The sequence below is a fragment of the Phascolarctos cinereus genome, unplaced genomic scaffold (genome assembly GCF_003287225.1).
Source record: "Phascolarctos cinereus isolate Bilbo 61053 unplaced genomic scaffold, phaCin_HiC Scaffold_4;HRSCAF=312, whole genome shotgun sequence".
In the NCBI taxonomy this organism is placed as follows: Eukaryota; Metazoa; Chordata; class Mammalia; order Diprotodontia; family Phascolarctidae; genus Phascolarctos; species Phascolarctos cinereus.
The window spans coordinates 247,739,819-247,764,838 of NW_027555847.1; the positions used below are offsets into that span (position 1 = coordinate 247,739,819).

At 38.4% G+C, this 25,020-nt stretch overlaps 1 protein-coding gene across 1 annotated transcript; it reads left to right on the forward strand.

Moving 5' to 3' along the window:
* The first annotated feature begins 8,928 nt into the window (after window positions 1–8,928).
* Window positions 8,929–23,982, forward strand: TICAM2 (TIR domain containing adaptor molecule 2). Its single transcript, XM_020967346.2, has 2 exons — window positions 8,929–9,184; window positions 21,616–23,982. The coding sequence occupies exon 2, from the start codon at window positions 21,671–21,673 to the stop codon at window positions 22,340–22,342; it is 672 nt and encodes a 223-aa protein (XP_020823005.1). The 5' UTR covers window positions 8,929–9,184; window positions 21,616–21,670; the 3' UTR covers window positions 22,343–23,982.
* The last annotated feature ends 1,038 nt before the right edge of the window (window positions 23,983–25,020 follow it).

Consider the following 25,020-nt stretch of genomic DNA (forward strand, 5'->3'; position numbering starts at 1 on the left):
TTTTAAGCCAAGGCCTCTTGCTATTTTATACATTATTTATGCTGCTGCAGTCCTAATTTTCTGTTGATCACTAAAATTCCTTTTGCATTTATTCTGTAACCAAGATTTTTAAATTTTAAATGGAAATAATTTCTCTGGACCACCCGTTCCACTATTCATTTGAAAAGTCTTGTTTATCTGTGTGATTTTTATTAAATTAGACACTGCTTAGTAACAGTGGGGAGAAGTACTTCAAGGGATATAGCTGATCTTAAGATTGTGTAGGTGTTCCACCACATACATGGATCACAAACCCTTTACAAGCCAATAGATTGTCTTTGTGAATTATGGTCAGTCTATGGCAGAAAATTCTGCTTTCCATGGCAAGTGGACATACAGTATGTCAGGTGATGTGTTAGATATACTACTGGCTCAAAACTGGACCATTATAACAGGGAGTATGGCTTTCCAACCTTATTATCCACAAATGTTTTTATCCCTGTCTGCTAGTTGTCCCCTTTCAAAACGGTAGAAGCATATAGATATAAAACAAAATATACATGTAGATTTAAATATATAAGTGATAACATATTGTTATATATTAACATGTGCTGTATATAAAGAATAATCCTAATAGAGCTGTCCAAAAGTGACAAGGGGTACTTTGGCAAGTAGTTAGTTTTCCCTCTCTTCAAGCAAAGGTTGGTGTGTTGGTTGAGGGAGGTGGGGATTCTTTTTCAGGTAAAGGTTAAACTTAGGTAGCCAGTGAGATCCTTTTCAAATCTGAAGTTCATTGATTTTGTGAAGCATAAAAAAATATTAGAGAGTTTCTTAGAGCAAAAGTGTCAAACACTGGGTCACTGGCATCCTGTCTAGCAATACTCCTGAGAATGGCTAAAACCAGATTAAAATGTAATTAAAAGATATTTAATAAAATATAACACAGAAGAATATGGATCATGTTAATATGTGATTTTCTAAGTCAATATACAGCCTGCAGGGATCCTTGTGTACAGTTTAGAGTCCTTTTCTATTTGAGTTTGGTACCCCTGGCTTGGGCTACTGAAAAGTTAAACTCTTTGCCCAAGATGACCTATTGCAGTAGAACTTAAACCCAACTCTCCCGGGCTCCAGACCGTCCCTGTCTAGCCTGCCACACTGCTTCTCAGCTCTCTAACAACTCTTAAAATGACAACCTGAATTGGTAAAGGACGTTTCCTTATTTAGAAGTTCCCTGTATCAGTGAAACTAAGACTGCTCACTCAGAACTTCCAGGTTCTCCTTTGGGAGATGGCATACACATGCCATAATCTAAGAGTTTATAGTATGAGTCTCTTCTGCTGGACAGTGAGGATTTCCATGGAACCTACACATGGGAGATAAAATATATATGTGAAATAATAGTATGAGATTACATAACTATCAGGGGCAGCGAGGTGGCACAGCAGGTAGCCGTGCCAGGCCTGGAGTCAGGAAGACTCATCTTCCCAAGTTCAAATCTGGCTTCAGACATGTACTAGCTGTGTGACCCTAGACAAGTCACTTAACCTTGTTTGCCTCAGTTTCTTCATCTATAAAATGGGCTGGAGAAGGAAATTTTCGTATCTTTGTCAAGAGACAAAATGGGGTCACAAAGGGCCAGACATGACCGAACAAATATAACTATCAAAATGAATGGATAGAATACAAACTGTATAGGATAAACAAAAGATAAATCACTTGGGGTAGAATTTTGGGGGGAATGTTCGTGAAAGAGCTGATACCTTAGAAGAGAGATTGGGGCAGCTAGGTGGCACAGTGGATAGAGCATCAGCCCTGGAGTCAGGAGGACCTGAGTTCAAATTTGGCCTCAAACACTTGGCATTTACTAGCTGTGTGACCCTGACAAGTCACTTAACCTCGATTGCCTCACCAAAGAGGAAAAAAAAAGTTACATTTGGAGAGAATGCAAGAACAGTTTTTCAAAAAAGTGGGACTACAGTGAACAAAGGCTTGGAGGGGACACTGGTCTGGTTATAGGAGAGGACTCATTCATTTTAAGGAATAATAGGGATCATTTTTTTCTAGTGTAGGATAGAGACGAATTACAAAAAGCCCCAAAAGTCACTGAGAGTAAACTTTTGAGGGCAGGGACTGTCTTTTTGTTTGTACCCACAGTGATTAACCTAGGTCCTGGCGTATTATAAGGGCTTAACAAATGCTAGTTGACTTAAGACAAGCAGGTAGCAAGGCCTACAGGCTATGAACTCGGGGGATGGTAGCCTTCTACTACCTTCCCACCCTTATTGGTAAAAGCTGATCCTAGAAGGAGAAAAGAGGATGGATATTCTCCTGTTTGATGGCTTCAGACAGGCTGTCTGAATTATTGCTGAGATTGGTGTTCAAGTGTATGCAGAGACTAGACTGTCTCTGGGTCCCTTCCACTCTGAAGGCTCTGAAGGGCAGGTATATATATCCAGAGATGAGGATGACCAGGAAAGGTTTAAGCAGAGATAGAAGACAACTTATCAGGGATGTTATACAGAGGAAAGCTTGGACTGGATGATCTCCAAGATCCTTTTTAAATCTGGGATTCTGTGGTCCTGAATCATGTAGCACTATGAGTGGGTTATAAATCTGCCTTAATTTCAAACGGTTGGTGATTTAAGGCATCTTTTCCTTTCTTTGCCATTTCTAAGTAGATTGGGATAGGAAGCTAGGGACAATTAATTATTGAGCTCCAACAATGTGCTTAAGTGTTGAGAAACAACATTGTAAAATTGGTTTTTTCATACATGTTAATGTTCCCACTCTACAGCACACCAGTTCCAGTACTTTGGCAAAATTTTGTCACCGGGTATTTGCAGTCCTGTTCTAGGAATGTATTCTCCCTTTGGAGACTACCTGAAAATAAACTGGTACATTATAATTAAAAGAACATAGGGTATCTATGGGGAAACTGCCTAAGAAGAATCACTGTGGAAAAAGCCCTGAATTTGGAATCAGAGGGCCTAGTTTTGAATCCCAGCATTATAGCCACAACCCATGTGATCTAAGCAAGCCACTTCCCCTTTCTAAACTTCTGTTTCTTCATACAAACGTATTAGGTGTTTCTTCAATGGTATTTTGCCCTGTAGGGTACAGAGAGGGCCAGAAGTCTTAACAGGAAGAAATGTAAGACATTGGCGAAATAGAGGTTCCTATTTCCTCCTGCTCTGCCCTTGGGAGAAGGATTTCAGGTTTGACATTCTATTTGGGCCTTGGGAGCATCTAGAGATACTGAAGGTGGACTTAAGCTTACATGTCCAAAACATCAAGAGGCAATAGACTTTTTTTTTTTGGCCAGGTATATGTATTTTATTTTTTTAAATATATTTTATCTCATTAGATATTTCCTAATTACATGTAAAAATTTTTAACAATCTTTTTTTAAATTTTGGGTTCCAAATTCTCTTCTGCCCTTCCCCCACTCCTTGAGAAGGCAAACAATTTGATATCAATAGCACACGTGAAGTCATACAAAACATTTCCACATTAGCCATGCTGCAAAAGAAAACAGACCAAGACAACAAGAAAAATGAAGTTTAAAAGTATGCTTCAATTGAGAGTTCATTAGTTCTCTGTAGATGGATAGCATTTTTCCTCTAGAGTCCTTTAGAGTAGCCAAGTCTCACCTTGACTAGCCTTACAATATTGCTGTTATTGCATGCAATGTTCTCTTGGTTCTGCTCACTTGAATTTGCATAAGTTCCTATGAGTCTTCCCAGGTTTTTTGCAGTAGGCTTTTGAATTAGACTTCTTGGTTTGGCAATGGGTCAGCCTGAGCGTCTACCTACTATAATCAGAAGCAATCCTTGGGAGTGCTGAGAACTGACATCTGAGAAGAATATGTATGGAAGAATACTTAGCCACGGCAGGGAGATGGATTTTTGAAGGAGATAAGGAAAGAGGGGTGTGTGTGTGTGTGTGTGTGTGTGTGTGTGTGTGTGTGCGCGCGTGCACACGCACGCATGTGCCCGCAAAGAGAACTCCAGTTTAGCTACACTACAGAGCTTGGGACAATGTGTAATCTCCACTGAGGCTGGAAAGATAGGTTGGGGTCCAGTGTGCACACAAGTACACATGAGCGCGTACACACACCCCTTTTTATCTCCTTCCCAAGAACCACGTGTGTCTCAAGAAAAAAGAAATGCCTCATCTCCAAAGCTCTCATATCAGTTCTGCCTCTCATGTAGGCCTCCAGCATAGGGTCAGCATTCTTCCATTTAGGAGAGCTCCGGAATTGTCTAGAAACCTGGGTTACATAGAGATTCCCCTACAATTTTGCAATAATTTGGAGTAATATTTCATTTTCATACCCTTAGATAATTATTGAATCTAAGATAGCATCCATTGTGTCCTAAGGAACTGTATAGAATTCCGGATGATTGGAAGGGAAGTAATTTAAGAGTGTACAGGATGAGTGTCTTCTGGAGGGCAATAGGGATCCTATTACCTTTGGAAAGGTTCATGTATGTGCCCCAGAGAGATCGACAGAAATGTACTGAAAGAGACTGAGGAAATGAATGTCTGATAGCTTGAGTCTAGCACCACCTGGTGGATAGATCATATATTACATTTCTAAAACAGGATATGAGTTGAAATGCATTGCTTGCTTTAGGGCAGTATCCTAAGTATCACTTGGCACACTTATCAAGTGTACGTATAGCCCACACACCGCCCACTCTTGCATATATAATGAGAAGGTAAAATTAAATGGCTATGTTCCCTTCCACCAATATAGCCTATGATTTTAGGACCTTCTTAACCAAAGTGGGAGGCAGATAAGGTGGAGATAGCATTCAAAGCAAGATGATCATTTTCTCCAAGGTGAAGGGAAATTTAGGAGAGCCTTATTCCAAGAACAAAAAAGAAAAGAAATATAAATCTTGATCAAGCCTGACATAAGGACAGGAACTGAAAGGGAAAAGGAAGTGGGGAAGGGAAAAGAATAAGTATTTATATCATGCCTACTATGTCCTGTTAAAGACCTCAACTTAAAAAGCCTAAGGATGGGGCAACTAGGTGGTGCAGTGGATAGAGAACCGGCTCTGAAGTCAGGAGGACCTGAGTTCAAGTGTGACCTCAGACACATAATACTAACTGTGTGACTCTGGGCAAGTCACAACCCCAATTGCCTCGGGGGGAGGGGAGGGGGAAGGCCAAGGTCTCCCACTGTATTCTGAGCCATCTCCAGTTGTCCTGATCCATATCTCACCACTCTCACTACTCATACTCCAGATTGTTCTGGAGGAGAGAATGAGGCTGGTGACTTTGCACAGCCCTCCTTCACTTAAATCCAGTTCACTTGCAAATCATGGCATCACCTCCCTGATATCATGGTCTTCTTCAGGAATGAAGGACAAACAGCAGCACCAGCACGTGCCACATACTGTACTAAGCACTTTACAGATATCTCATTTGATCCTCACCACAGCCCCACAAGGTAAGCGCTGTTGTTATTATTATCCTCATTTTACATTTGAGAAAATGAGGCAAACAGAAGTTAAATGACTTGTCCAGGTCACACAGCTATTAAGTGTTTGAGGCCAGCTTAGAAAGTACGGGACCTGTCAGGAAATGGGGATGGAAAACAAGAAGCTGAGAAGTCTGGTTCTTACTACATTGGTGTGAAAAACTAGGGTTAATTAAAAAAAAAACTTCCATAACTTAGTAACACTTAAAATTTGTTATTTTAATCCCATTAATAATAATAACATTTATATGGTGTTTTAAAGTTTGCAAAGCACACTACATATGTTAACTCATTTGAGTCTCACAACAACCCTATGAGTTAAGTGCTATTTATTATCTCCATAAATAAACTAAGATACTTTTAGTTTTCCATGATATGAACAGTAGTGAAAACCTTTTTAAAATCTAAGACTTTTTGCTCATTACAAAAAACAGGATAGCAGAGAAGTTGAAATCCTGCTCTTGAATGTAACATGTGTAAACCTGTAGTGTGTAACATGTAATCGTGTTATATTGATATATTTCAGGCATGTTACATTGGGCACAAGTTAACATATGGGACAAGGTATAATATGGCAAAACTGATTTAGGGGAACCTAGAGTGAAAATGATAACCAAAAGACCAGTAGTGGGAGCCAGTGAGCCAAGCCTGAGGAATCAGTAGAAGACCATCAAATAAGATAGTCTTTAAAGCCCTTAGCACATGCCTAATATATAAATGTTTACTACTACTACTACCACCACCATTACTACTACTACCACTACTGCTGCTGCTGATGCTGTTACTACTACTACTATTACTACTACTAATCACTACTATTACTATTACTATCTTGCAACAGGGTAAGGGACTACATGCTAAAAGATAGAATCATAGCATTTCAATGCTGGGAAGCAGCTCAAAGATCACCTGGCCCAAACTCCCCATTTTATGTGTGAGGAAACTGAAACCCAGAGATTTTGACCTGCTCAAGGTCATACAAATTAGTAACAAAACCAAGACTATAGACCAAATCTACTGATTCCTAGTTACCTGCTTTTCCCACTGTATGTAAAATTTATTCCCTATTTTATCAAGTATGAAAAAATTAAGTTTAGTGAAAAACAGAAAAGAGATGAATTTTTAATTCATTATGATGACTTAAGGTTTTGGATCCTAAGTCTAGTTGTAAAGGAGGCAGTGCAGTGTAATGAAAAAACCTAAATGTGAATCTTGGCTCTGCTATTTACTAGCTGTATGATTTTAGAAAGGTCATTTTTCTATAAATCTCAGTTTCTTTGTAAAAGAGTGGTTAGACTAGATCAGAGGCGTAAAAACACTAGCTGCTGGTCTTGTGGCCACACCCGGATTAAATGTAATTGGAAAACACATAATAAAATAAATAAAAATATAACAACATAGATAATATTAATATGTGGTTTTATAAGTCAATATGCAACCCTCGGGGTTCCTTATGTATGGTTTAGTGGTCCCTTTTTCTATAAGAGTGTGACAGCACAAGGCTAGATTATCTTTAAGGCTCCATATAGCACTGAAATTCTATGATCTAAAAATACAAAACATAGATGATGTTAATTTGTGGTTTTCTAAGTCAATAGGAATCTTAGCCTGCAGGGATCACTTTAGAATTGAATTTCACACCACTATTCTAAAGTATCTGATTTGAAGTTTCTCACCTAAGGATTCCAAAGTTCAAACATGTTGGTTTTTTAATATTTTAATATTAAATATCTTAATATTTAATATTTTAATACATAAATTTAAAAATTCATTTACCAACATTCCATAAAGTCAGTGCTGCATTCAGAAAAATCACTTTTTCTTTTACATGATCAACAATGGAACCTCCTCTCCCTTTGAGCTACACGAGGTCAGTCCCTAACAGAAGAGAAGTGGAACAGCTCACTCACCACCACAAAAAGAAACCTCCTCTGTTAACAGTAGATAGGAGAGAAAACAAAAAGATTTTGAGGATCTCTCATCAAAAGTATGTATCATTCCCACCTGTCAGTTGCAATCTAATCAATGTTGGCCTTAAGCAAAGTTATGAAATACATAAAAATTCTAAAATCCTTCCACATAGCCCTTTTATTTTTAATTTTGTAATAAAACAAGCATTGTCGTAACATAGTACAATAAAAAAGATGATTGTAAATGAAATTGCTAATCTGCTATGCACAATCTGCTGTTCCTTTCAAATATGCAAAAAAATTAACATGTAAATTTTTCCTCTTCCCTCCTACACCCCGTGGCTACCAGTCAAAAAACTCTAGACAGTATAAAATACCTGGGAGTACAAATGCCAAAACAAACCCAGGAACTATATAAACAAAATTATAAAAAACTTTTTATGCAAATAAAATCTGATTTAAATAATTGGAGATATCCATTGTTCATAGGTAGGCAGGGCCAATATAATAAAAATGACAATTTTACCCAAGCTAATTTATACATTCAAACACTATCCCAGTTAAATTACCAAAAAAAAAAAATTATTTTACTGAATTAGAAAAAAACATAAAATTCATTTGGAAAAATAAAAAGTCAAGACTATCAAAGGAAGTAACGAAATAAAAAGTATAAAGGCAGGAGGATTAGCAGTACCATGTCTTAAACTATATTATAAAGCAGTAATTGTCAGAACTATCCGGTACTGGCTAAGAAATAGAAAGGTAGCTCAGTGGAATAGAGTTTTACAATTTACAGCAGCAAACAAACATAATAACCTTGTATTTAATAGTACATACTATCTAGTCTTAAAACTGACTAATGATAATAGAATAAGCTTTACGACTAGACTTAGGATCCAAAACCTTAAGTCATCACAAAGAATTAAAAATTCATCTCTTTTCTGTTGATTACTAAACTTAATTTTTCCATACTTGATAAAATAGGGAATAAATTTTACATACAGTGGGAAAAGCAGGGTAAAGACTTAAGATTTAGGGATAAAAATTCACACAGTCCCTTTTTAAAAATTCCTCTCTTCTTTTCTGCCTTTCCCCTTCCATTGTTGTTCAGTTGTGTCCGACTCTTCGGGACCCCATTTGGGGTTTTCTTGCCAAAGATACTGGGAGCGGTTTGCCATTTCTTTCTCCAGCTCGCTTGACAGATGAGGAAACTGAGGCAAATAGGGTTAAATAGCTTGCCCGGGGCCACACAGCTAGTCAGTGTCTGAGGCGGGATTTGAACACAAGAAGAGGAGTCTTCCTGGCGCCCACCTAGCAGCCCTTCCCTATATTGGACTAAATGATCTCCAACGTCCTTTCGCATTCTGCCTTTCCTTGTTGTGAGCTTGATGCAGGGCGGATCACTCTGAATGGGGTGAAAACCCTCAGTTTCTGCCAAGAACGCAAGTCACTTTCTTCAGTAGCCCCTGAGCGGTCCCTGTAGCATAAAGTCTTGTTCTTGACTGCAAGCGTTAGCGGATTAGAAAGGGGACCAGCCCATTTCAAGGGTTAAACAATCAGTCCCTCTTTCTGGGGGTGTGGTCATCGGTAACCCCAACTTCCGCAGACGAGGAGAGCTAGCCCAGAGTGACTGCTGCAGCTGTCTCCGGGCGGCCACTAGCTTGCATCAGGACAGGAGGGAGGAGGAGACAGGTAGATTTGCGACCCCGAGGGCTCCTCCACCTTCACCCATCCCACTCATGTCCTTTCCTTAAGGAAAGAGAAGGAGAAAGAAGGACGAACCGGTGCTGCAGCCTGACAGGCAAGTTCACAGAGTTTGGGATGAAGTGGATTTCCGAGAGAAGTTCTTCATTGGGAGGGGTCCCTGTCCTAGACCTGCCGCATAATTGAAGATAGGCTCAGTGTGCAGGGATGAATGGGAATGGAGGGCATCGGCGACCAGGATGGGAGGAAAAGGAGGCTGCCAAGACTTAAGTTTACTGAGCGTCATTTTCTTTTCTGGGAAAGAATGAGAGTCAAAAGAACTTTCTGGTAACTTTGAAGACCCACATGTGAAATTGAAATGAAGGCTTTGTGGTTTAAATTAAGGTTTTTTATATTCCTTTCTTTGCTATGGCATGGCAGCAAGTAATGATAATAATTATCATTATTATTATAAACCAAGGGCATGTAATTTTGTCAATGTGAAAACATCCATAATTTGTAATCTTGAGATTTGCTGGTAACTCAGGGTCTAACAAAAACAGAATGTGTGCAGCTCTTCCTAACTTCAAGCCCAGCCCTCAATCCACTAAGCAAAACTGACTAATGATAATAGAATATGCTTCTAGTGGTGAGAGGGGAGAAAAAAGACATCTCTGATATTTGAAAAAATAAAATTGATGTGTTGTATATATACATAAAACTATGTGTGTATACACACATATTTTTCAGTCAGTCATGTCTGAATCTTTGTGTCCCCATTTGGGGTTTTCTTGGCAAGGATACTGGAGTAATTTGCCTTTTCTTTCTCCAAGCTCATTTTACAGATGAAACTGAGGTAAGTAAACAGGATTAAGTGACTTGCCCAGGATCGTACAGCTAATAAATGTCTGAGGCTGAATTTGAACTCAAGTCTTCCTGACTCCAGACCCAGAGCTGTATCCACTGAGCCATCTAGCTGCTTCTAGATGCAGCATTGCAGGGGTGGGGAACTTAGCTAGAAGGTTATGCCAGAAAAACAAGATCTCTGATGGGACTTGCTAAATTCTACTAGTTTTTTTGGTACAAGCTTTGAAGTAGACTATGTGACTCTTAGCACATAGTGCTAAGTGCAGAGAGATTCATTACCAGAAGGTTGGCCACAAGATTACAAATCTTTGAGACGATAGCTGCTCACAAAGACCATATATTAAGGTTTGGAAGGATTGTTATCTTCATCTGTAGGTGAATAGAGGGAAAGGGTAGCCACCCCAGTGAAACCACTGAGGTATTCCTTACAACAAAATCCTTTGACATCCTATCTGTTTAGATGAGATCCTAAAACTAAATTCTTTTCCTCAACAAATAAATGCCCAGCAAAATTTTATATGGCCTCTCAAAGCCGTATAGTTCCTAGACAGGAGTGTCAGTGAAGTCTTGTAAATCCCAGCTATTAGAAAGACTGTGCATCTTTTGAGTTTGACAATTCTGAGCTGCTGTGTAATAAGCTGATCATAATCATATGGTGAACCCTCAGATCAGGGGGATACTAGGTTGCCTAAAGAGGGTCAAATTGGCCCAGGTTCGAAACAGAGCTTGTTAAGGATCCCAAGACAGAGTGGGATACAGCCAGGGAGTAGTCCTTGCAGTTCCAGCATGGGCAAGATAAGGCCTGATAATCTGTGGGCCTTTGTTTAATTCTCCTACAAGTTTATTATTGCTGTACATACTATCTATCTAGTCTTAAACAGGGGCCTAAAGAATGCTGTCCCTGAACTCTCAGTTCCAGTGATAGTTATCTGAATATGAGTTTGTAGAGCTTGGCCTGCTCCACTCTCCCTGATGGGTAGATAATTTTAAGATGAAAGATGTTTGAATTCCATCTTTTTCAAATTTGATATATTGATTAAAATAGGATTTTGTTGTTGTTGTTCAGTTGTGTCCAACTCTTCGTGACCCCATTTAGGGCTTTTCTTGGCAAATTCTGATTTCCTTCTCCAGCTCATTTTACAGATGATGAAACTGAGGCAGAAAGGGTTAAGTGACTTGCCCAGGTTCACACAGCTACTCAGTGTCTGAGGCTGGATTTTAACCCAGGCTCAGTACTCTATACACTATATCACCTAGCTGCCCCAAAATAGAATTTTACCTTTCTTTTATATAGAAAATAAAGGGAAAATATGACTATGCTAAATAAAACCTTTATCTACTTCAAAAGGTTGTAAACAGAGAGCCCTTTATAAGCTATAAAGTGTTGTGTAAGTGTAAATAATCATTTAAGTGCAAACATGCAACAGTCAAGATTTCTTGGAACAGCTAGGTGGCAAAGTGGACTGAGTCTTGGCCCTGGAGTCAGGAAGACCTGAGTTCAAATGTGGCCTCAGACACTAGCTATGAGACCCTGGGCAAGTCACTTAACCCAGTTTGTCTCAGTTTCCTCATCTGTAAAATGATCTGGAGAAGGAAATGACCAACCACTCCAGCATCTTTGCCAAGAAAACCCCAAATGGTGTCACAAAGAGTTGGAAGGGACTGAAACAACTCAACAGGATTTCTTAATGAATTGCATTGCATTTCCTTTTTTGTGGTGACAAAAGTTTCACATTTTTCCCAGTACCAATACTAACTAAAATAGAAAGTAAAATTGAAGCTAATTCTGAAACTCAAAAAATTTGAAATCTATACATCAGCTTCTGGTTGTTTGTCCTTCATTCTTGAAGAGGACCATGACATCAGGGAGGTGATGTCATGACTTGCAAGTGAATTGGATTTAAAAGAGAGAGGGCTGTGCAAAGTCACGAGTGTCACTTTCTCCTCAGGAACCATCTGGGTCCAGTGGTGAGATACAGATCAGGACGACTGGAGATGGCCCTGGATGCAGTGGGAGACCTTGGCCTTTTTAAGTTAAGGTGTTTAACAGGTCTCAATTTGACTCAGTGATTAAGGCTAGATAAGAAATGAGGCAAAGAATGGCCTCTTTTACCTAGTCAAAAAAAATCAATCTGGAAGGGGAAGACTTTCAGGGTTTCTGGCCAAAACAGAAACAATTGCTATTTACATTTACTCTGGGTTTCAAAAATTCTTAGGACTATAAGCTATTTACATGTAAGAAGCAAAATTTAATCAGTTTTTTTTTCAATTTATGGGAAAAAATATCATTAAAATTTTATTTAGAATTTGCGATTGAAAGAATGAAGAGGCTTGGTTTTATTAGAATGATTGTTTTCCTCACTTTAGACTAAAAGAATTAGTCCAGTGAGATACAGCTATGAGCTATGTTTGTGTTCCTGCCTAAAATCAATTAATCATCATGGTCTGCAAATCCAAACTGGTTTCCCTATAAGACTAAATAATGAAAAAAAAACTAAAAAGTGGAATCACTTGAGGAATATTCCTGTTTTCTGGTTTAAGATAAAAATGTCATCAATATAATGGAAGAAAAAATCCCAAAAGGCATCCAGAAGAAAAAGATTCTGAGGACATGGGGGGTATATGTGTGGGGGGGTGTCAAATCAATACTGAAAGGGTGGCAGACTGAAAAACATGACAGGAGGTGAGAAAAAGACTTTGTTAACAATGAGACTATCTAACAGATATTAGATACTTCCCATAAAAGATAAATTAATAATGGAGTGTCCTTTGGGCCATCCTGTAGCAAGAATTCATAAGCACTGGCAAGTATATATACATACATACATACATACATCTATATCTATATCTTATATCTATGTCATATATATCTGATGTATCTTTGAGATATATATGCATATATACACATATATATCTCCAATATAAATATCTCATACATATCCTATACATCTCATATCTATCCTATATACATCTCATATATCTGCCTTTTATATCCTATATATACATATATATGTGTGTATATACACACACACATATATAACTAGGCCACCTCACTGGAACGTATATTGGAGATGTGATATAGAACCTGCCAAGACTTAATACTCACCATCATTTACCTCCTTCTCTGGGAAATGAAATGATATATGGATGTGGGTATGGATGTTGAAGTAAATATCCTGTGTAAATACTGTGTAAAAACTGAAAAAGTCATTGGGCAAAAATGTGGTTTATAAGCCCTTCTTCAAATGGAAGGATATGGGAAGAGAAAGGAGGACGTGGCAAATGGTTACCCAACCAATGTGTAAGAACAGGATTTAGTCAATGGGACAGAATAAATAGGAGAATGAAAAGCATTTATCAAGTGCCTACTATGTGCCTGGGACTTTGCTAAGCATTTTAAAAACAAATAGAAAAGCAAGATAGTTCCTATTCTCAAGTTCCCATCCTAATTGGCAGAAACAAGATGGAAAGGAAGATTCAGTTGCAAGGCAGATAGAAAAGCCCTTCACTGAAGCCCAGGGTTCTAAGGGCATAGAGGCAGGTTGGATGGCAATATTCAGGGGCAATGCTGTAGGGCAGGGAGGATCATAAGACTTGGTGGTCATTAGGGAACATGGCAGAGGGGATGGTAAGGCCCAGTGGTACTCCATCTTATTGGAAGGACTGTAGTGGATGAGTCTCTTATTATCCAGTTGGTATAAGTGGCCATGTCTACCTCAGCTCCAGGGGGGGGGCTGGAGTTGGCCAGACCCAAAGGCTGAAGTGAAGAAGGAGCCAGGTTTCCTTCTTTTCTCCTCTGACACTGCCACCTCTCTAGTACAGGCCCTCATCACCTCATGCCTTGATTACTAAAATACCCTGCAGGTGGATCTGCCTGCCTCAAGACTCTCCCCACTCCAATCCATTCTCCATTCAGGAAATAATTAAGAAAGGGAAGGCATTGGAATTAAAAGGGATTGAGGAAGGCTTCCTGTGGGAGCTGGGATTTTAGTTAGGACTTAAAGGAAGCCAGGGAAGCCAATAAATGGAGATGAGGAGGAAGAGATGCCCAGGGCAAGAGACGAGGTGTCTTGTTTGTGCAAAGAGGTCATTAGATCGAAAAGTACATGGTGAAAAGTAAGGTGTAAGGAGACGGGAAAGGTAGGAGGGGACAAGGTTATGAAGGGATTTGAAAGGTAGAGAAGATTTTATATTTGATCCTGGAGGTGATAGGGAACCTATTATTGAGTAGTACAGGGTGACATGGTGGGACCTGCACTTTAGGAAAATCACTTATGTGGCTAAATGGAGAGTGAATTGGAGTGGGGGAGTCTTGAGGCAAGCAGATCCACCTGCAGGCTATTTTAGTAATCAAGGCATGAGGTGATGAGGGCCTGTACTAGAGAGGTGGCAGTGTCAAAGGAGAGAAGAAGGAAACCTGGCTCCTTCTCCACTTCAGCCTTTGGGTCCGGCCATCTCCAGCCCCCCTGGAGCTATGGTTGACATGACCACTCATCCCAGCTAGATGATTAGGGGACATAACCCACCACAGTCCTTCCAGTATTTCAGGCATGGAATTCGTCAAGATTAATTGAGGACAAGAACTGTTTTTTGCCTCTTTCTGCAGTACCAGCTCTTAACAAAGTCCTGGCACATAGTAGGCACTTAATAAATGTTTATTGACTGACTGACTTTGGGTATAGAAATAAGGAGTCAATATCAAGCTGAGATGGTAAATGAAAAAGAGGGTACTAGTGAGAAGGTTGGGGAAGAATTCCCCTACAATGCCTGTTCTGCTGAGTATAGAATATTAAGATGATAGAGGAAAATGTGACTGGAAACTTTATTCAAGAGGGCTTTAAATAGCATTTCCTCTAAAGCTGCTCCTCCTAACTTCCCTATTTCTGCCAAGGGCACTGCTGTTTTGGTCTCCAAGATTTGAAAACTGGGCATCTCCCACAACACTACACTCTCACTCACCACCATCCTTCCATATCCATCCAGTTGCAAATCTTATTCCACTTCAATGGTATTCACATCTATCCCCTCCTTTCCATTCAGTTGACAATCTCATTAATTCAGACCTACCTCTCAGGATTTTTGCAAAAGTCTTTTAAGTGGTTTCCCTATATCTAGCCTCTCCCTTCTTCAAATCATTTTCCACACAGCTGAAGTATTTCTATTCCTGAAACACAGATTCAAATATGGTATTCCCTCCCTCAAGAAGTTTCAGTGGCTCCCTATGGACCTCATGTTAAAATACATACTCCTCCAATTTGTCATTTAAAACCCTTCACAGTCTAGCTCTAGCCTCTTTACGTGATTTACACATATTATATTATTCATATTACATATATCATATTTTATATATTTTGTTACATATATTACTCATTCCCCCCAACACCCTCCCCCCCACCCATGGTCCTGCCAAACCTGTTCTTTCTCATTGAAGGTGCTTTTCTGTATAAATATATAGATAAATATGGATATAGACATATGTCTCTCTGTATATATACATACACATATATGTATATTATGTTTCTATATCCATATATTTGTATGTTTATATGGATACATAGAGATATATAAAATTCTCCTAGTTCTTTTTACTCTATTTTTCACCTGATCATAAAGGTCTTCCCAGTTTCCTCTTAAACTATCCATTTTGTCCTTTGTAGTACAATAATATGCCATTACATTCACATACTATAATTTGTTAGACATTCCGTAATAGGACATTCCCTTAGTTTTCAATTTGGGGCCAACATTGTGACGTATAAAAAGTTGGAGAGACATAGTTTCTGGGTAATTAATCATTTCATTAATCGTGCTAGCAGATAATTAATAAAAGGGGTCAGTGGTGCTCTGGAATGCCAGAGACCCCTCATGGAACTCATTCAATGTATATATGCCCTTGGAAGAGTGGATGTTCCAGAATGTGGTAGTCAATTCTGATTTAACAGTTAATAAGAAGAATGAATTTTATAATGAGAGGTGGACCTGTTCTAATGAGGGTCTAGGGACATAACTCTGTTCGATCCTACTCCCAGACCACTCCTAGCCTCCTGTAGTCTAGACAAAGGATCTACCTCCCTGTCCAAACCTACCTGAGTAGAACACAATAGACCAGAATTCATCTTAAATTAAATTTTTGTAAGGTTTTCTAGTTGGGTGGGGCAACAACTCCCACCTAGGATGGAAAGGCATGTTCCCCTTGGGGGATTTGGGCAATTTCATCCATCAGCAACATCCTTCAGATGCTAGCTTATCCTAGTAAAGAATGAGGATCTAGAGAGGGAAAAAAAAACCTTCAATCTCCCCAATAATTGCTTATTTAATAATAATTTCTCTCAACATGAAAAAAGCTGATATACATATTTTTGCTCATATAGGACCTCTTCCCCTTTTCCTTGATCTCCTTGGGATGGGTACAGGCCTAGCAATGGTATTTGCTGAATCAAAAGGTTTAGATTGGGGGCATAGCTCCCAGGTGCTTTCTAGAATGCTGGACCAAGTCACAGCTCCACCAATAATGTACCAGTGTGCCTGTTTTCCCATAGCCCCTGCAACACCTGCCATTTTCCTTCCTTTCTCCTTCCATTCTTCCATTTCTGATGATTTAATGGATGTAAGGTGCTTTAATAGGCATTTCTCTAAGTATTAATGATTTGGAGCATGTTTTTTCACATGATTATTGATAACTTAGATTTCTTCCCTAAATTGTTCATTTCTTTTGATCATCTATCAAGTCTTAAAGGTTGAAAGAGTACCATATATATCTTAGTTACAAGACCTTTATCAGAGAAACGCTGCAAAGATTTTTTTTCCCAGTTACCTGTTCCCATCTCAACTATATTAGATTTTTGTGCAAAACTTTTTTGTTTTATATAATCATAATTGTCCATTTTGTCTCATTTGATCTCTGTATCGTTTGTTTACTCATGAACTCAACTTTTTTCCTCCCTCATCTAATTTGCTTATGATGTGACCTTTTATGCCTAAGTCATTTATCCATTTGGAGTTTATCTTGTCATGTATTGTAAGAAGTTGGTCTATGACTAATTCCTACCAAAATGCATTCTCATTTTCCCAACAATTTTTGTCAGATAGTGAGTTCTTGCCCTTGTATCAGGGGCTTGAGGGTTTAATTAACACTTTGCTGTCATGTGTGTTTCCTTCTGTAGTTTGTGTAATATGTTCCATTGATTGGCCTCTTTTTTAACCAGTTCCAATTCATCTTAATAATGACTTCTTGGTAGAATAGTTTGAGATTTGGTACTGAGAGACTACCCCTCTGCCCCGCCACTTCCAACTGTTTTTCATTATTACCCTTGAGTTTCTTAACCACATGAATTTCATTATTATTTTTTCTAACTCCTGAGCTATGGTTTTGAGGGAATGTTGTCTCAAAGAATAGGATGAACCCAAGGAGGCCTTTTTGGGAAGGAGCCTGGGGTAGTTTCTATGTGCAGGTATAATAACAAGGGATAGGATAGTACTGTCAGGAAAGCTCAACTTCATACTTATGAAAAAATGCAGAAGACAAAAAATGGGCATTTAAAGCTATGTTCAGCCAAATGAAATGGAAAAAATTAATTTGGGGCAAGTGATAGAAAAGGCTATTCATCTGCTATTTCATCTACTGTTATTTCCGTCAGAAATTATATTTTTTTAAAATTTTAAATAAAAAGTAAAAAACATCTTAAGATTGGGAAGGTATGACTAAATATGGATTAAGATGGAATTGAAACCCAAAAGAGATGAAGAGATAGTAAAGAAGTACCAGCCTTGAAAGAGTTCAGATATCCAGTTATGGTTACATTACATCCCACATTTAAGAAATCATGGTGAAGAGGGAGTATCAGAAGACAAGAGACAATCAAATAACATCCCCATTTTCAAAATGGGAAAAAAAGTACATTCCTCAAACTCTAGACTCAAGAGCATGACATCAATCCCTGGCAAAATTCTAGAATCGGTTATTAAATAAGTGGTTTTAGAGTACTTAGCAGTGACTGAAAAATCAACACAAAATCGCTAAGAACATATGGCTTCCTTTTTTCATCTACATTACTAGAACAGTACAACTCTGTAGATATTTTATTTTGGGATTTCAGCAAGGCATTTGATAGTTTTTCACATTATCCTTGTGAACAATATGGAGAAATGTGGACGGGAGGATAGAAAAATTAGTTGGATTAATAGCTAATTCAACAGCGAGACCCAAAGTGTATTCATATCAACATGAATTCATTAGAGGCCTTCTCTAGTGTTATGAAGGCCTCAGAGCTCTGTCACTAGGTTTATGTTGGTCAGCATTCTGTGAGTGGGGATAAAAAAGACAAGTCATTCATAGTAAATTTACAGATAACAGATATGGAGGGGTGAGATCTGAAAAGTTGAATGACAAAATCAAAATGCAAAAAGGTATCAACATGCCGAAATAATGGGCCAAAATGAATAAGATGACATTTATTTGGGATAAATATAAAGTTAGGTTCTTAATTTTTTAAAAAAATCAAATATTTTACAAATTTAGTGCCAGGAAGCCTTGACTTATGATCAGTTCATATGAAAAAGACATCAGGGAGTCAAATTGCGTATCTTTTGCATTTATGGCAAGGGGAAGAAGTCTTTTAAAAACAATACTGAGTTGTTATTGATATCTTGTAGAGGCAACTAGAATATTTTTAAAAGAAAAAATGGAAGAGGAAAAAAATCAGCAAAATCAATCATGTATCAAAAAACAATCTAAAGGTCTATGTGATATTCCATACCTAGAGACCTCCCCTTGGGGGGGGGGGGGGCAACGTGTCTTTTTTGTTGTTGTTGTTGTTGTTGTTGTTGTTGTTAGTGAAGCAGTCAGGGTTAAGCGACTTGTCCAGGGTCACACAGCTAGTAAGTGTCAAGTGTCTGAGGCCAAATTTGAACTCAGGTCCTCCTGACTCCAAGGCCGGAGCCCTATCCACCGTGTCACCTAGCTGCCCCTGCAAGGTGTCTTCTCGTAACACTTCTTGCTTGTTTTTTGTAGTTTTACATTAAATTCAGACGATTTTGTAGTTATTATTCTTTCTTTTTACATTGTTGTAGGCATTGTATTTATTGTTTTCTTGGCTCTGCTTACTTCATTCTGCTTTAGTTCATGTAAGTATTCCTATTCTTCTCTGTATTCATCATATTTGTAGTTTCTTACAGCACAGTTATATTCCATTACATTCACATACCACAATTTGTTTAACTATTAACCGAATTAATGGGCATCTACTTTATTTCCAATTCTTTACTACTATAGCAAATGCTACTCTAAATATTTTAGTGAAAAAAGGGACTTTCTTCTTATCAAAGACCTCTTTGCCCAGTGGTGGAATCTCTGAGTAAAAGGGTTTGGGTATTTTAGTCACTTTATTTGCATAATTCCAAATTATGAGGGAAAAGAGAGAAAAGAAAAATATCTGATTAACACTAGTATTATAAAATAGAAGTCATCGGTTCCTCTTCCTCTTTCCATGAAACCCACACCTTAATCTCTAGCTCTTATACTGTTTCTCTCTTTTTGACTTCTATTTTGCTATTTTGAGAGTTGACTTTTGTTTTGCTTATGATTATTCCATCCCCTATCTCTCCTCCCTCATAAACCTTTGTCTTGCCTTTCCTTGTCCCTATTTTCCCATTGGTTTTTTTCCCACTGAGTTTCGTGTGTGTGTGTGTGTGTGTGTGTGTGTGTGTGTGTGTGTGTGTGTGTGCACGCGCACACTTCTCTGTACTTTTCAGATGAGATGCTTCTTCATACCACTCCTTCTTCCTTGTTTGGATACTCTTCTTCTGAAAGCATCCCAATTATGTGACCTAGGAAGTTCCTCCCCAGTTTTTTCCCTGGGGTATTCCTTTTCCTCTCTTTTCTTTCTTCTCTTAAAATTATCAAAATAAAACAAAACTATACCCAGTTGCTATGATTATATGTTTCTTGATTCCCTCTCTTATCCTTGAAGACAGCAAGAATTCTGTAGAGATATTCATCTCTTCTCCTCCCTTGGAATATAAACCTTTTCTCATTGTTTAGTCTCTTCCATTTACTCAAATGTGAGCAGGCTTTTCTGGTTTTCTTTTGATTTCTGTGTTTGCATTTCAAAGTTTGTACCCAAGCTAAATTACTGATCAGCGGTCAAAGGGGGCAGCTAGATGGCTCAGTGGATAGAGCTGGTGGGCCTGGAATCAGGAAGACCTGAATTCACACTTGGCCTTAGATGCTTACTAGTTGTGTGACCTTGGGTAAGTCACGTTACCTCAATTTGCCTAATCCCCTAGAGAAGGAAATGGCAAACCACTCTAGTATCTTTGCCAAGAAAACCCCACGGACAATATTGTCCATGTGGTCACAAAGAGTCAGACATGAACAGCTAAACAAATTGGTTAAAAGGTTTTCAATCACCACTGTCAGCCAGACAAAGACACCTGCATGTGCTCCTCCATCAGTCATTTCTAGAAGCAGGCCCACCGAGGCTCCACATGGATATGGTGCCTCCTCTACACCCTGAGCCTTCAATGGACAGTCCCTCTTATTACATTATTATTACTATTAAACTCATACTCAGAGAGTTGCCCTGGGCACTAAGAGGACATGTGACCTGCCCACTGTCACACAACCAGTATGAGGCAGAATCCTGACTCCAAGGATAGCCCTGTCTATCCATAAAGTCTCTCACAGGTCCAGACCAATGAGGAAAAGTATGTTTTGTTCAGTATTTAAGAGTAGCTGGAAAAAGACACATCTTATTCTTCTCTTGTGCCTAATTAAAAACTCACTTAATATATCACAATAAAATATGCAAAGTGCTTTCCTTACAATGACCTCATCATATTGGTATTATGATTATTCCCATGTATTATTATTATTATTCTCATTGTATTTTCTCTCCTTAAATGAGGTTTGGAGTTTATGATGTCACTCTCCCATTAGAGAGGCAGAGGAGTGATGAAGTGGAATTCCAAGGCTGGTGGGGGCAGCTAGGTGGCACAGTAGATAGAGAAGCTGGCCTAAAGTCAGGGAGATCCCAGTTCAAATCTAGTCTCAGACTCTTACTAGCTGTGTGACCCTAGGCAAATCACTTAACCGTATTTGCTTCAGTTTCGTCCTCTGTGAAATGATTTGGAGAAGGAAATGGCAAACCACTCTATTATCTTTGCTAATAAAACCCCAAATGGGGTCACAAAGAGTTGGAGATGACTGAATAACGGAAACCAAGACTAGTGGGATCTTGCAGGATGGTAGTTATTCTGAGAGTGAGCTTCCTGGGGCATGGTGGTAAAGTCATTCAAAGAAGTCCCAAAATAGAAAGCTCATAATCATATCCTACAAAGTAGTTCACTGACAATTATTACAGATGTATTATTTTCCTTATGTACAGCTAAAATGGAGTGATGTGAGGCCTTTTTGACAAAAATAACTACAAAATCCATTCAGTTCCTTTTAATAATGGTAATTTTGTTATATTGGTATCTTATTTGAAAATTCCGTATGTAAAACAGGTCCTCTATCTACTTTTTACTAGGCTAGACCTTGCAAAATTCTCAAAAAAAAATTATTAGCTCATAACTATCCTAAGTATCTGACACTTGCCAAGTTGAAGAGAGGTTTTAGTCTTTTTTTTTCTATCTTGAACACCTTGAACACATTTACCAATTTTGTTTTTCTTCTTATTTTAGATCAGAAAGAAATGCTGAAATTAAGCAAAGCTCTCTTTTGACTTGGATATGTATCATGGGCATCCAGAATTCCAAAATAGACTCCAGCCCTGTTTCTACTTTTCCAAGGACAAAGAGCATGGATTCTAAACAAGAGGCCAAACACTCTGAAGATATTAGAGAGAGCCATAGTGACAAGGACCTGAACAAACTAAAGGAAGAGGAAGAAAAGGAGGAGGAGAGAGCAGAAGAGCTACTTAAAGAAGACTTGGAAGAAGAGGTATTCTTTAAGTTTGTGATTCTGCATGCTGAAGATGACACCTGTGAAGCCCTCAGGGTCCAAGGGATGCTGCAAAATCAATTTGGCATTAAACCCGGAATAATCTATGCTGAAATGCCATGTGGCAGACAGCATTTACAGAATTTAGATGATGCCGTAAATGGGTCTGCATGGACCATTTTTTTATTGACTGAAAATTTTTTAAGGGATACTTGGTGCAATTTCCAGTTCTATACATCCCTAATGAACTCCATTAATAGACAGCATAAATACAATTCTGTCATACCAATGAGGCCATTAAATAATCCTCTCCCCAGGGATAGGACTCCATTTGCCTTACAGACTATCAATGCTCTGGAAGAAGAAAGTTGTGGCTTTCGTAAACAAGTAGAAAAAATTTTCCAGGATTCTGTGTATGAGAAACAAAAAGCCATATGGAAAGATTCAAAAAATATGGTAGATACTTAGAAAAGTCAGACGAGTAGGACATTTTAGGGGACGAAACAAAACAAAATTACATAATTGCGGGTGGGGATGATAAAATGATGTTGTCATTTTATAACATCTTCCAGGAAAGTTAAAATAAAATTTCTAAGAAAGTAGAAATAAGAATGATACTTTTTTTCTGGGCAAAGTCATTGGCACTGAAAACCTATGGAATTAGAATGCTTCTCCAAACAAGCACTAATCATTTTGATTATTCGGTTCCCAGGAACGTGTCTGATGTTTTTCCCCCTGATTTGAGGATGTGACAAAGGATGTACTTTTAACTAACTTTTGGCATTCCTTGATCTATCCTCTTCCTTGAAGGGTGTTCTCCTTTGATTCAGTGTAGTGTAGTAGAAAGTATGCCAGCTTTGGAGTCAGAAGATCTTAGTTCAAATCTCAGGCCTGACATTTAATTTGTGTGTGATAACCTCTCTGCCCTAATTTCCTCATCTATAAAATGAGTTGAACTAGTTGGCTTCTATGGTCCCTTCCAACTCTCTATCTCTGATCCTATGACTATGGATATTATATAATTTCCTAAAATTGTATTCTATGTTTTTAAAAAAATTAAAATATGAGCTTGGCATTTTGTCTTTGACTTACATATGCTCTTTCTTTTCCAAGGGATTAATACTTGGCCTTCCTATTTTCATAATCCCTTGAAAATTCCAAAGGCTTGATTTCTTTTGTGTATCTCTAGCTCCTTCTAGTGAGGAAACTTTGCTGAAAATTGAAGTTTAGTTTATTCAGTAATTATTTGCTGGGAGGCCACATGCTATATGGTGCAGGTGTCAGCAAACTGCATCTGGGGAGCCAAATCCATCCACCTACCATTTTAAAAGGTAAAAACATATACGTGTGTATACACACACACACACACACACACACACACACACACACACACTATACATTTGAGATGAGGAAGCTGATGAAAACAGAGATTAAGTGACTTGCCGACGATCACACAGCTAATAAGCGTCTGAAGCCAGATCTGAACTCAGGAGGATGAGTCTTCCTGACTCCAAGCCCAGCGCTTTATCCGCTGTGCAACCTAGCTGCCCCAGATGTAGATATAAAGATAAATCTATATATGTTTGTATGTATTTTGTGTGTATGTGTATTGTGTACATATATGTGTATATCATCTGTATGTCACGTGTCCATCACCTACTGATGGGGTGTGTCGCACTCTTGAGTTGATAAATAAACTGCAGCATGACTCTCTGTAACCTATGCTGGCTTAATTGTTGTGTGTGTGTTTCTTTTCTTTTCTTTTTTCAATTTTTTAACATTTTTATTTATAATTTTGAGTTCCAAATTCTATCCCTCCCTGAGACGGTAAGCAATCAGATATAGGTTATACATATGCAAAATTATGTAAAACATTTCTATATTAGTTATTTTGTATAAGAAGACTCGAATAAAAGAAAAAAATGGAAGAGTGAAAAATAGCATGCTTCTCTCTGTATTCAATCAATATCAGTTCTTTCTGTGAAGGTGGACAGTATGCTTCATCATGAATCCTTTGGGATTATCTTGGATCATTGTATTGCTGAGAATAGCTAAGTCATTCACAGTTCTTCATTGTACAATATTGCTATTAAATGTGTATAACATTCTCCTGGTTCTGTTCACTTCATTATGCATCAGCTCATGTAAGTCTTTCCAGGTTTTTCTAAAATCATCCTACTTGCCATTTCTTATAGCACAATAATATTCCATTACAATCATATTGATGGACATCCCTTTGATTTCCAGTTCTTTGCCACCACAAAAGGAGCTGCTATAAACATTTTTGTACAAATGGGTCCTTTCCCCCTTTTTTGGATGTCTTTGGGATATAGACCTATGCTGGCTTATTTGTGCAGCAGTTAGCAAGGACCCTGAAAACTCTTCCAAAGCATTTCATACACATCTTGCCTTAGCCTCTGAAGAATCTTCCGATGTAGGTTACTAGAGACATTATTTATCCCCATTTTACAGATGAGGAAAACTGAAGCTCAGAGAGGTCATAAGTTAGCAAATGCGCAAACAGTGATGAGGGTTCAAGGTTCTGTTTTCTATTCCACACCCTTACCATGGTACATTACCATTCAACTTCTGGGTAAGAAAGAGGGCACAGCTGAAGGTAATTCTGGCACTTTCTTTAACACACTTGTTCTGAGAACACATTTCTGAGAAATAAGGTGACTTTTTTTCCCAATTAGAAGTCTGAAATTTTAAGTGCACTCTGATGAGACATCATGATGTAAATAGAAGTAACACCATACTCTAGGAAGCTGGAGGTCTGGGTTCTAATTCCAGGTCTGTCATTTATCCTCATTGCATGGACACAGTTTATTTAAATTTATTTCATATGTAAAATAAGGCGCGGTTGAATTTAGTGATCTCTAAAGTTCTTTCCATCCTCAAATCCTATGGAAGGATGGAAACTAGAAGAGAAAAACAGCAAAAAATGTTAGTCGTTTGCCATTATCTGATGTATGCCTGGATGCAGCCAATAGAGCACAGGGCCTGGAGTCAGGAAGTTGTCTTTCAGTGGTCATGGTAAAAAGCGGTTTGCTATTTCCTTCTCCAGAGGATTAAGACAGAGGTTGTCAAGTGACTTGCCTAGAGTCACATAGCCAGTAAGTGTCTGAGGCTAGATTTGAACTTCA

Bases quoted from the DNA above. Each gene is read 5' to 3' on its own strand.
- TICAM2 (XM_020967346.2), top strand. From the start codon at position 21,671: ATGGGCATCCAGAATTCCAAAATAGACTCCAGCCCTGTTTCTACTTTT.